General features: G+C 46.3%; 1 protein-coding gene across 1 annotated transcript in view; it reads left to right on the top strand.

The window, feature by feature from the left end:
* Positions 1–12,524, top strand: part of LOC139584199 (disintegrin and metalloproteinase domain-containing protein 10-like) — a 53,720-nt gene that overhangs the window by 29,531 nt on the left and 11,665 nt on the right. Inside the window, exons 11-15 of the mRNA XM_071415761.1 lie at positions 171–321; positions 561–744; positions 1,771–1,882; positions 3,377–3,597; positions 5,754–5,880. Coding sequence (XP_071271862.1) covers positions 171–321; positions 561–744; positions 1,771–1,882; positions 3,377–3,597; positions 5,754–5,880 — 795 coding nt within the window. The remainder of the gene's footprint in view (positions 1–170; positions 322–560; positions 745–1,770; positions 1,883–3,376; positions 3,598–5,753; positions 5,881–12,524) is intronic.

Here is a 12,524-nt window from a genome sequence, read left to right as displayed (position 1 = left end):
GAAATCGCTGTTGGAGGATTCCCAGAATCCTTCAACTTGGATTCCTGGAAAGCCTTGGAATTTTGGTAAAGTATAGATGTTTGGAAATCTACGCTGTGTCACAGATAAAATGTGTTGTTTTTAAATGTCATTTCCTAACGTGTGTGTGTTCTATCTGCCTCCTCATGCAGAGTCAGGCCAGCCCATCTGTGGTAATGGGTTAGTGGAACCAGGGGAGGAGTGTGACTGTGGATACAGCGATCAGTGCAGAGATCAGTGTTGCTATGACGCCGGGCAGCCTGACAACAGGAAGTGTAAACTAAAACCCAACAAAGTCTGCAGGTAAGATACGGTAGCCCTTTTTTAAGAGCTGCGATACAGTACAATGCTATTCTGTTCTAGTTTTTTTTTTCTAACCTGTGGTGCAGGAAGTGACACAAGCTAAGGAATAGATACTCCTGCACACTTAGTTACCATGCAAATGTCATGGGAATTAAAGTGTTAAAGTGGGAATTAAAGTGTTATTTCTGTCATTTAGTTATTTTAACCTCCCCCCCCCCCCCCCTCTCTCCCTCCCCCAGTCCTAGCCAGGGCCTGTGCTGTACTCCTGAGTGCTTCTATAAAGGTCGTAATGAGAAGTGTCGTGAAGAGTCTGAGTGTGCCCATCAGGGCATGTGTAACGGGGGTACGGCTCAGTGCCCCACCTCAGAACCCAAGGCCAACTTCACCGCCTGCCACGGAGAGACTCAAGTCTGCCTCAACGGGGTGAGTGGATACCTGGCTACCTGAAGTGTGTAGTTAAATACCTGGCTACCTTCAAGGTTTGGGGGTCAATTCCATTTCAATTCCAGTCAATTCAGAAAGTATTCCAAATGTTCCTCATTTGAAAAGCATTGAAGAGAATTGGAATTTCAGTGTACTTCCTGAATTTCTGTGTACTTCCTGAATTTCAGTGTACTTCCTGAATTTCTGTGTACTTCCTGAATTTCTGTGTACTTCCTGAATTTCTGTGTACTTCCTGAATTTCTGTGTACTTCCTGAATTTCAGTGTACTTCCTGAATTTCAGTGTACTTCCTGAACCCAACCCTACTGTCTGTCTGTCTACCAATTTATCAGTCACCACATATGAAGCTCCCTCCCTCACAGGAAAACATTGTAATGGCTGAGTGCCAAATCAAATCAAATTGTATTGGTTAGCATGGTTAACATGGTTAGCAGATGTTAATGCGAGTGTAGCGAAACGCTTGTAATTGAAACACCCCGCCTCTGTTTGGGTAAAAAGCGGACGGATCGACCCGGATAAATGTAACCACTGTCAAATTCATGGACAGAGCTACGGATGCAAGGACTGACCATACATGATACAACCATTATAGTTGAACCATGTTATGAGGCTCTACAGTGTTTGTTTACGTTGGTGTTGTTTACAAACATTGGGGTCAAACAGACTTCTATGTTGGGTTCTGATGTGGTACGACAGTTGAGGCATTTATAAGTTCTATTCTTCAACAATCAATGGGTGTATGTGTCATCAATTTATAAGTAAAAAAATGGATGGAGCAACTAAGGATTCTAGCTTTAAAATAGTGATTGCTTGATGCTGCTTGACTGTAATATTTTATACTTAATCTCAAATACCAGGAACCTTTTTATTTTATTCACTTACAAATGCCTATGTTTGCTGAAATTCTACTTTTAGCTACACATGTCTACAATTCCAAAATAAAATACACCTTAAATATAAAAGTAATTTGAGTTTGACCCATCTCCTCCATGTGCTCCTCCTCCAGGGCTGCTCTGGCTCCATCTGTGAGAAGTATGGTCTGGAGGTCTGTACCTGTGCCAGCGTGGAGGGCAAGGACGAGACTGACGAGCTGTGCCACGTCTGCTGTAACGAGAAGAGTGAGTCCTGCTTGTTTGTGTGTGTGTGTGTGTGTGTGTGTGTGTGTGTGTGTGTGTGTGTGTGTGTGTGTGTGTGTGTGTGTGTGTGTGTGTGTGTGTGTGTGTGTGTGTGTGTGTGTGTGTGTGTGTGTGTGTGTGTGTGTGTGTGTGTTGCCGCCTCAGGTCACTCTACCCCAAAGAGTGTGAGCACTACTCTCTTAACTGGATTCCTGACGTTTTAGGGGCATATTTCAGTAGTATTATGTCCTGACGTTAACATTAACATGTTTGAGGGGCATATTTCAGTGGTATTATGTCCTGACGTTAACATTAACATGTTTTAGGGGCATATTTCAGTGCTATTATGTCCTGACGTTAACATTAACATGTTTTAGGGGCATATTTCAGTGGTATTATGTCCTGACGTTAACATTAACATGTTTTAGGGGCGTATTTCAGTGGTATTATGTCCTGACGTTAACATTAACATGTTTTAGGGGCATATTTCAGTAGTATTAAGTCCTTTTCAGCAGGGTTGCAAAATTCTAGATACTTTCCCAAAGTTGCTGCGTTTTTCAGCATTCCCAGTTGGAGCATTCCCAGTTGGAGCATTCCCAGTTGGAGCATTCCCGGTTGGAGCATTCCCAGTTGGAGCATTCCCATTTGGAGCATTCCCAGTTGGAGCATTCCCAGTTGGAGCATTCCCAGTTGGAGCATTCCCAGTTGCAGTATTCCCAGTTGGAGCATTCCCAGTTGGAGCATTCCCAGTTGGAGCATTCCCAGTTGGAGCATTCCCAGTTGGAGCATTCCCAGTTGGAGTTGGAGCATTCCCAGTTGGAGCATTCCCAGTTGGAGCATTCCCAGTTGCAGTATTCCCAGTTGCAGTATTCCCAGTTGGAGTATTCCCAGTTGGAGCATTCCCAGTTGGAGCATTCCCAGTTGGAGCATTCCCAGTTGGAGCATTCCCAGTTGGAGCATTCCCAGTTGCAGTATTCCCAGTTGCAGTATTCCCAGTTGGAGTATTCCCAGTTGCAGTATTCCCAGTTGGAGCATTCCCAGTTGGAGCATTCCCAGTTGGAACATTCCCTCGTGATTCTGGGAATACTCCAATCCAGGTTTTCTGAAAAACCAAGTATCTTTTCTGGAATTTTTCAGCCTTACTTTTACCACATTGTATGACAACCACATTGTATGACAACTACATTGTATGACAACTACATTGTATGACAAGGTTTTTAAAGGGCTTTGGGATTATTTATGTAATGAATAGTTAGAGCGTCGGATCAGTAACTGTAAAGGTTGCCGGATCGAATCCCTGAGCTGACAAGGTAAAAATCTGTCGTTCTGCCCCCAGAACAAGGCATTTAACCCACTGTTCCCCGGTAGGCCGTCATTGTAAATAAGAATTTGTTCTTAACTGACTTGCCAAGTTTAATAAAGGTTAAATAAAGGTTAAATAAAGGTTAAATAAATGACTAGTGCTATAAAAGTTATTATTAGTTGATTGTCTTGCAGTGAACCCCAACACCTGCAGCAGTACAGGCTCAGAGAAACTGGCCCGGTTCTTCAATAAGAAAATCACCACGCTGCCCGCGGGGTCTCCCTGCAACGACTTCAAGGGCTACTGTGACGTGTTCATGAAGTGTCGGCTGGTGGACGCGGACGGCCCTCTGGCCAGACTGAAGAAGGCCATCTTCAACCCTGAGCTCTATGAAAACATTGCAGAGTGGATAGTGGTACGTAGCTTACTGACTGAGTGGATAGTGGTACGTAGCTTACCGACTGAGTGGATAGTGGTACGTAGCTTACCGACTGAGTGGATAGTGGTACGTAGCTCACTGACTGAGTGGATAGTGGTACGTAGCTTACTGACTGAGTGGATAGTGGGACGTAGCTTACCGACTGAGTGGATAGTGGTACGTAGCTTACTGACTGAGTGGATAGTGGTACGTAGCTTACCGACTGAGTGGATAGTGGTACGTAGCTTACCGACTGAGTGGATAGTGGTACGTAGCTTACTGACTGAGTGGATAGTGGTACGTAGCTTACTGACTGAGTGGATAGTGGTACGTAGCTTACCGACTGAGTGGGTAGTGGTACGTAGCTTACCGACTGAGTGGATAGTGATACGTAGCTTACCGACTGAGTGGATAGTGATACGTAGCTTACCGACTGAGTGGATAGTGATACGTAGCTTACCGACTGAGTGGATAGTGATACGTAGCTTACCGACTGAGTGGATAGTGGTACGTAGCTTACTGACTGAGTGGATAGTGGTACGTAGCTTACTGACTGAGTGGATAGTGGTACGTAGCTTACCGACTGAGTGGATAGTGTTACGTAGCTTACCGACTGAGTGGATAGTGGTACGTAGCTTACCGACTGAGTGGATAGTGGTACGTAACTTACCGACTGAGTGGATAGTGGTACGTAGCTTACCGACTGAGTGGATAGTGGTACGTAGCTTACCGACTGAGTGGATAGTGGGACGTAGCTTACCGACTGAGTGGATAGTGGGACGTAGCTTACCGACTGAGTGGATAGTGAGACGTAGCTTACCGACTGAGTGGATAGTGGGACGTAGCTTACCGACTGAGTGGATAGTGGGACGTAGCTTACAGAATGAGTGGATAGTGGGACGTAGCTTACCGACTGAGTGGATAGTGGGACGTAGCTTACCGACTGAGTGGATAGTGGGACGTAGCTTACCGACTGAGTGGATAGTGGGACGTAGCTTACCGACTGAGTGGATAGTGGTACGTAGCTTACCGACTGAGTGGATAGTGGTACGTAGCTTACTGACTGAGTGGATAGTGGTACGTAGCTTACTGACTGAGTGGATAGTGGTACGTAGCTTACCGACTGAGTGGATAGTGGTACGTAGCTTACCGACTGAGTGGATAGTGGTACGTAGCTTACCGACTGAGTGGATAGCGGTACGTAGCTTACCGACTGAGTGGATAGCGGTACGTAGCTTACCGACTGAGTGAATAGTGGTACGTAGCTTACTGACTGACTGACTGATTCTGTCAGCTGACCAGAAAAGGTCACTATATTCCCATGACTGTAATTCTGACTTACTATGTATTTCACTGCAAAGTGTTCCCATGTTGAACTCGTTCATGTGTCTGAAGGTAGAATTCTGCCTACTGTCAACACATTGTTCAACACTTTTATAAGCCATAAAATGCAAATTTTTCCCTACTTCCACTCCAGCTACAACTTGCACTGCAGCAGCACGAGTATAGCAACGTGTTTCGATAAGCTTTGTTGTCGATAAGCTTGTGTTGTTGTGCTGAACTAAAATATAAACGCAACATGTAAAAAGTGTTGGTCCTGCGTTTCATGAGCTGAAATAGAAGATCCCTGAAATGTTTCATACGCACAAAAAACGTATTTCTCTCAAATTTTGTGCACAGATTTGTTTACATCCCTGTTAGTGAGCATTTCTCCTTTGCCAAGATAATCCATCCACCTGACAGGTGTGGCATATCAAGAAGCTGATTAAACAGCATGATCATTACACAGGTGCACCTTGTGCTGGGGAAAATAAAATGCTAATGTACAGTTTTGTCACAACTCAATGCCACAGATGTCTCAAGTTTTGAGGGAGCGAGCAATTGGCATGCTGCCTGCAGGAATGTCCACCAGAGCTGTTGCTAGAGAATTTAATGTTAATTTCTCTACCATAAGCCGCCTCCAACGTCGTTTCAGAGAATTTGGCAGTACGTGCAACCGACCAGTCAGACGCATGCATAAAGAATACCATGGAGGATAACACAAAAACAATTGTATTTTCTTTGTGGACTTTAGTGGACAGATGTTGTTAGAAGTTGTTGTGTGTTTATGAAAAATATATCTCCATTTCTTTGTGTTTTTCTTCTGGTTCCAGGCTCACTGGTGGGCAGTGCTATTGATGGGCATTGCTCTGATCATGCTGATGGCTGGCTTCATTAAGATCTGTAGTGTCCACACTCCCTCCAGCAACCCCAAACTGCCCCCACCCAAACCACTACCAGGTGAGTCTCGGCACCCCCTCTAGCAACCCCAAACCACTACCAGGTGAGTCTCAGCACCCCCTCTAGCAACCCCAAGCCACTACCAGGTGAGTCTCCACACCCCCTCTAGCAACCCCAAACCACTACCAGGTGAGTCTCAGCACCCCCTCTAGCAACCCCAAACCACTACCAGGTGAGTCTCGGCACCCCCTCTAGCAACCCCAAACCACTACCAGGTGAGTCTCGGCACCCCCTCTAGCAACCCCAAACCATTACCAGGTGAGTCTCCACACCCCCTCTAGCAACCCCAAACCACTACCAGGTGAGTCTCGGCACCCCCTCTAGCAACCCCAAACCACTACCAGGTGAGTCTCGGCACCCCCTCTAGCAACCCCAAACCACTACCAGGTGAGTCTCCACACGCCCTCTAGCAACCCCAAACCACTACCAGGTGAGTCTCCGCACCCCCTCTAGCAATGTTTTTTGACAGGCAAAGACCCAAACGGCGTTCCATAGTATGTATGTCGTGAAGCTAATAGCAGTGACGCTATTACTGTGTAACTCCGGTAGGGAAACATCTGAAAAACAGCGCACTTGGTAGTGTGTACCGGTGCTCGACCAGTCGGCGAAAGCCAACACCACCCACGACAGAGAACGGTTGATTGGAAAAGGAAATGAATTCCATTATCTTGGCTTTAATGGATTTCGCCTTTGAGTTGCCTTGCTGAAATGTTCTTACTATTTCAAATGACTGCTGGACTTGTTGACCGCTCGATACACACAGCAGACATTGTGGGCTAGGTTAGGAATGCTGTGTTGCACGTGTAGCGCTACATTTTACGTGGCGTCATTACGTCATGTACCTACGTTATATAGGTATGCACGTCAGCTTTGACGTCTGTTTTACAAATCGGGGCATTAAACTAGACATCGGGCCGATACCGATGTTGTCATTTTTAGCTAATATCGTCCGATACCGATATATCATGCATTCCTAGTTTTAACCCTGACTTTAAAAAAACGTAAGCCTTATGCAACATTGACCTATTTTTAAAAACAGTTCTGTAGAAATTAGGATTGTGCAGTAGGTTTATAGGCCCAATACATTATTACTGCATATGGTCTTGGCTTGAATTGCCCTGCCAGTGTTTTTTTTTAATTTCTTCTAAGACCTGTAAGGTATATGATCACCCTGGTAATAGATCGTTTGTTATCTTCTTATGGCTGCAATCCCGTTAATGGGTTGATATGATATAAGCCAGTGAAAGTGCAGGGCGCCAAATTAAAAAAAAACTGAAATCTCATGATTAAAATTCCTCAGACATACATGTATCTTATACCATTTTAAAGGTAATCTTGTTGTTAATCCCACCAAAGTGTCCGATTTTCAAATAGGCTTTACAGCGAAAGCACCACAAACGATTATGTTAGGTCACCGCAAAATCACAGACAAACACAGTAATTTTTCACTAACCTTTGATGATCTTCATCAGATGACACTCATAGGACTTCATGTTACACAATACATATATGTTTTGTTCGATAAAGCTCATATTTATATCCAAAAACCTCAGTTTACATTGGCGCTATGTTCAGAAATGTTCAGAAATGTTAAATAACATACATACTCATCATAAACTTTGATGACTCACTGTTGCCGCCTGCTACCGACCCCCCTCAGCTCCCAGCTGTGCCCTGGACACCATCTGTGAATTGATCGCTCCCCATCTAGCTTCAGAGTTTGTTCTGTTAGGTGACCTAAACTGGGATATGCTTAACACCCCGGCAGTCCTACAATCCAAGCTTGATGCCCTCAATCTCACACAAATCATCAAGGAACCCACCAGGTACAACCCTAAATCCGTAAACATGGGCACCCTAATAGACATTATCCTGACCAACCTGCCCTCCAAATACACCTCTGCTGTCTTCAATCAAGATCTCAGTGATCACTGCCTCATTGCCTGTATCCGCCACGGGTCCGCGGTCAAACGACCACCCCTCATCACTGTCAAACGCTCCCTAAAACACTTCTGCGAGCAGGCCTTTCTAATCGACCTGGCCCGGGTTCCCTGGAAGGATATTGACCTCATCCCGTCAGTTGAGGATGCCTGGTCATTCTTTAAATGTTACTTCCTCACCATATTAGACAAGCATGCTCCGTTCAAAAAATGCAGAACCAAGAACAGATATAGCCCCTGGTTCACTCCAGACCTGACTGCCCTCGACCAGCACAAAAACATCCTGTGGCGAACTGCAATAGCATCGAAGAGCCCCCGCGATATGCAACTGTTCAGGGAAGTCAGGAACCAATACACGCAGTCAGTCAGGAAAGCAAAGGCCAGCTTTTTCAAGCAGAAATTTGCATCCTGTAGCTCTAACTCCAAAAAGTTCTGGGATACTGTAAAGTCCATGGAGAACAAGAGCACCTCCTCCCAGCTGCCCACTGCACTGAGGCTAGGTAACACGGTCACCACCGATAAATCCGTGATAATCGAAGACTTCAACAAGCATTTCTCAATGGCTGGCCATGCCTTCCTCCTGGCGACTCCAACCTTGGCCAACAGCCCCGCCCCCTCCGCTGCTACTCGCCCAAGCCTCCCCAGCTTCTCCTTTACCCAAATCCAGATAGCAGATGTTCTGAAAGAGCTGGAAAACCTGGACCCATACAAATCAGCTGGGCTTGACAATCTGGACCCCCTATTTCTGAAACTGTCCGCCGCCATTGTCGCACCCCCTATCACCAGCCTGTTCAACCTCTCCTTCGTATCATCTGAGATCCCCAAGGATTGGAAAGCTGCCGCGGTCATCCCCCTCTTCAAAGGGGGAGACACCCTGGACCCAAACTGTTACAGACCTATATCCATCCTGCCCTGCCTATCTAAGGTCTTCGAAAGCCAAGTCAACAAACAGATCACTGACCATCTCGAATCCCACCGTACCTTCTCCGCTGTGCAATCCGGTTTCCGAGCCGGTCATGGGTGCACCTCAGCCACGCTCAAGGTACTAAACGATATCATAACCGCCATCGATAAAAGACATTACTGTGCAGCCGTCTTCATCGACCTGGTCAAGGCTTTCGACTCTGTCAATCACCATATTCTTATCGGCAGACTCAGTAGCCTCGGTTTTTCTAGTGACTGCCTTGCCTGGTTCACCAACTACTTTGCAGACAGAGTTCAGTGTGTCAAATCGGAGGGCATGTTGTCCGGTCCTCTGGCAGTCTCTATGGGGGTACCACGGGGTTCAATTCTCGGGCCGACTCTTTTCTCTGTATACATCAATGATGTTGCTCTTGCTGCGGGCGATTCCCTGATCCACCTCTACGCAGACGACACCATTCTATGTACTTCCGGCCCTTCCTTGGACACTGTACTATCTAACCTCCAAACGAGCTTCAATGCCATACAACACTCCTTCCGTGGCCTCCAACTGCTCTTAAACGCTAGTAAAACCAAATGCATGCTTTTCAACCGTTCGCTGCCTGCACCCGCACGCCCGACTAGCGTCACCACCCTGGACGGTTCCGACCTAGAATGTGTGGACATCTATAAGTACCTGGGTGTCTGGCTAGACTGCAAACTCTCCTTCCAGACTCATATCAAGCATCTCCAATCCAAAGTCAGAGCAAGAGTCGGCTTTCTATTCCGCAACAGGGCCTCCTTCACTCACGCCGCCAAACTTACCCTAGTAAAACTGACTATCCTACCGATCCTCGACTTCGGCGATGTCATCTACAAAATAGCTTCCAATACTCTACTCAGCAAACTGGATGCAGTTTATCACAGTGCCATTCGTTTTGTTACTAAAGCACCTTATACGACCCACCACTGCGACCTGTATGCCCTAGTCGGCTGGCCCTCGCTACATGTTCGTCGTCAGACCCACTGGCTCCAGGTCATCTACAAGGCTATGCTAGGTAAAGTGCCGCCTTATCTCAGTTCACTGGTCACGATGGCTACACCCACCTGCAACACGCGCTCCAGCAGGTGTATCTCACTGATCATCCCTAAAGCCAAAACCTCATTTGGACGCCTTTCCTTCCAGTTCTCTGCTGCCTGCGACTGGAACGAATTGCAAAAATCTCTGAAGTTGGAGACTTTTATCTCCCTCAACAACTTTAAAAATCTGCTATCCGAGCAGCTAACCGATCGCTGCAGCTGTACATAGTCCATCTGTAAACTACCCACCCAATTTACCTACCTCACCCCCCATACTGCTTTTATTTATTTACTTTTCTGCTCTTTTGCACACCAGTATCTCTTCTTGCACATGATCATCTGATGATTTATCACTCCAGTGTTAATCTGCTAAATTGTAATTATTCGATTTATTGCCTACCTCATGCCTTTTGCACACATTGTATATAGATTCTCTTTTTTTTTTTCTACCATGTTATTGACTTGTTTATTGTTTACTCCATGTGTAACTCTGTGTTGTCTGTTCACACTGCTATGCTTTATCTTGGCCAGGTCGCAGTTGCAAATGAGAACTTGTTCTCAACTAGCCTACCTGGTTAAATAAAGGTGAAATAAAAAAAATAAAAATAAATAAAAATGAAAGATACATGTTTTACATAGAATTAAAGATACACTTGTTCTTAATGCAACCGCTGTGTCAGATTTCAAAAGCTTTACGGCAAAAGCACAATATTCAATCTGAGAACAGCGTTCAGCCACAAAAGGAAGCCATACAATTACCTGCCAAATTGTGCAGTCAACAAAACTCATAAAAAGCATTATAAATCTTCACTTACCTTTGCTGATCTTCGTCGGAATGCACTCCCAGGACTCCCACAAGAAATTTTAGTTTTGTTCGGTAATGTCCATTTATGTCCAAATAGCTATTTTTGTTAGCGTGTTTGGTAAACAAATCCAAAGTCAGGAAGCGCGTTCACTAAAAGCAGACGAAATGTAAAAAAGTTCCGTAACAGTCAATAGAAACATGTCAAACGAAGTATTGAATCAATCTTTAGAATGTTTTTAACATAAATCTTCAGTAACGTTCCAACCGGAAAATTACATTGACTTCAGATGTGCGATGGAACAGAGCTCCCTCTCATGTGAACGCCCATGGTCAGAGCATGGTCACCTCATGGCAGACCTGACTAATTCCTGTCTCCTTCGGCACCACCTCACAGTAGAGGCATCAGACAAGGTTCTACAGACTGTTGACATCTAGTGGAAGCCGTAGGAAGTGCAAACTCATCCATATCCCACTGTGTATTCAATAGGGGCTTGGTTGAAAAGCTACCAACCTCAGAATTCCCACTTCCTGTTTGGATTTTTTCTCAGGTTTTTGCCTGCCATATGAGTTCTGTTATACTCACAGACATCATTCAAACAGTTTTAGAAACTTCGGAGTGTTTAAGTGTAAGTGATAACGTAATTAATTTTTTTACTGGACTGATGGCCTGCATCTGATGGTCAGTCTGAGAGGAGGGAGCAGCGGTGAGGCTGCCTCATCTGATGGTCAGTCTGAGGGGAGGGAGCAGCGGTGAGGCTGCCTCATCTGATGGTCAGTCTGAGGGGAGGGAGCAGCGGTGAGGCTGCCTCATCTGATGGTCAGTCTGAGAGGAGGGAGCAGCGGTGAGGCTGCCTCATCTGATGGTCAGTCTGAGAGGAGGGAGCAGCGGTGAGGCTGCCTCATCTGATGGTCAGTCTGAGAGGAGGGAGCAGCGGTGAGGCTGCCTCATCTGATGGTCAGTCTGAGAGGAGGGAGCAGCGGTGAGGCTGCCTCATCTGATGGTCAGTCTGAGAGGAGGGAGCAGCGGTGAGGCTGCCTCATCTGATGGTCAGTCTGAGGGGAGGGAGCAGCGGTGAGGCTGCCTCATCTGATGTTCAGTCTGAGGGGAGGGAGCAGCGGTGAGGCTGCCTCATCTGATGGTCAGTCTGAGGGAAGGGAGCAGCGGTGAGGCTGCCTCATCTGATGGTCAGTCTGAGGGGAGGGAGCAGCGGTGAGGCTGCCTCATCTGATGGTCAGTCTGAGAGGAGGGAGCAGCGGTGAGGCTGCCTCATCTGATGGTCAGTCTGAGAGGAGGGAGCAGCGGTGAGGCTGCCTCATCTGATGGTCAGTCTGAGAGGAGGGAGCAGCGGTGAGGCTGCCTCATCTGATGGTCAGTCTGAGAGGAGGGAGCAGCGGTGAGGCTGACTCATCTGATGGTCAGTCTGAGAGGAGGGAGTAGCGTTGAGGCTGCCTCATCTGATGGTCAGTCTGAGAGGAGGGAGTAGCGTTGAGGCTGCCTCATCTGATGGTCAGTCTGAGAGGAGGGAGTAGCGTTGAGGCTGTCTCTCACTTGACTCACCGTCCCGCCGCTCCCCGCTGAGAAAAGGGTACACAGTCTTCCAGCTGATGACGCAAATCAAGTCGAACTGCATGCAGCAATTAATGTTGTTACTCCTACGACCAGAGAAAGTGAAATATTCCTCGATATTTAAAAAAGTCAAGCCGGAAGACGCCAATAATTCACTGAACAAAAATATAAATGCAACAATGTCAACGATTTTACTGAGTTACAGTTCATAGAAGGAAATCAGTAAATTAACAAATTCATTAGGCCCTAATCTATGGATTTCACATGACTGGGAATACAGATATACATCTGTTGGTCACAGATACCTTAAACAAAAAGGGTAGGGGCGTGGATCAGAAAACCAGTCAAAACC

This window comes from Salvelinus alpinus, chromosome 9, assembly GCF_045679555.1.
Source record: "Salvelinus alpinus chromosome 9, SLU_Salpinus.1, whole genome shotgun sequence".
NCBI classification, from domain to species: Eukaryota; Metazoa; Chordata; class Actinopteri; order Salmoniformes; family Salmonidae; genus Salvelinus; species Salvelinus alpinus.
The sequence above is the reverse complement of the archived record's forward strand: the minus strand, read 5'-3'. Positions and strand labels throughout refer to the sequence as shown.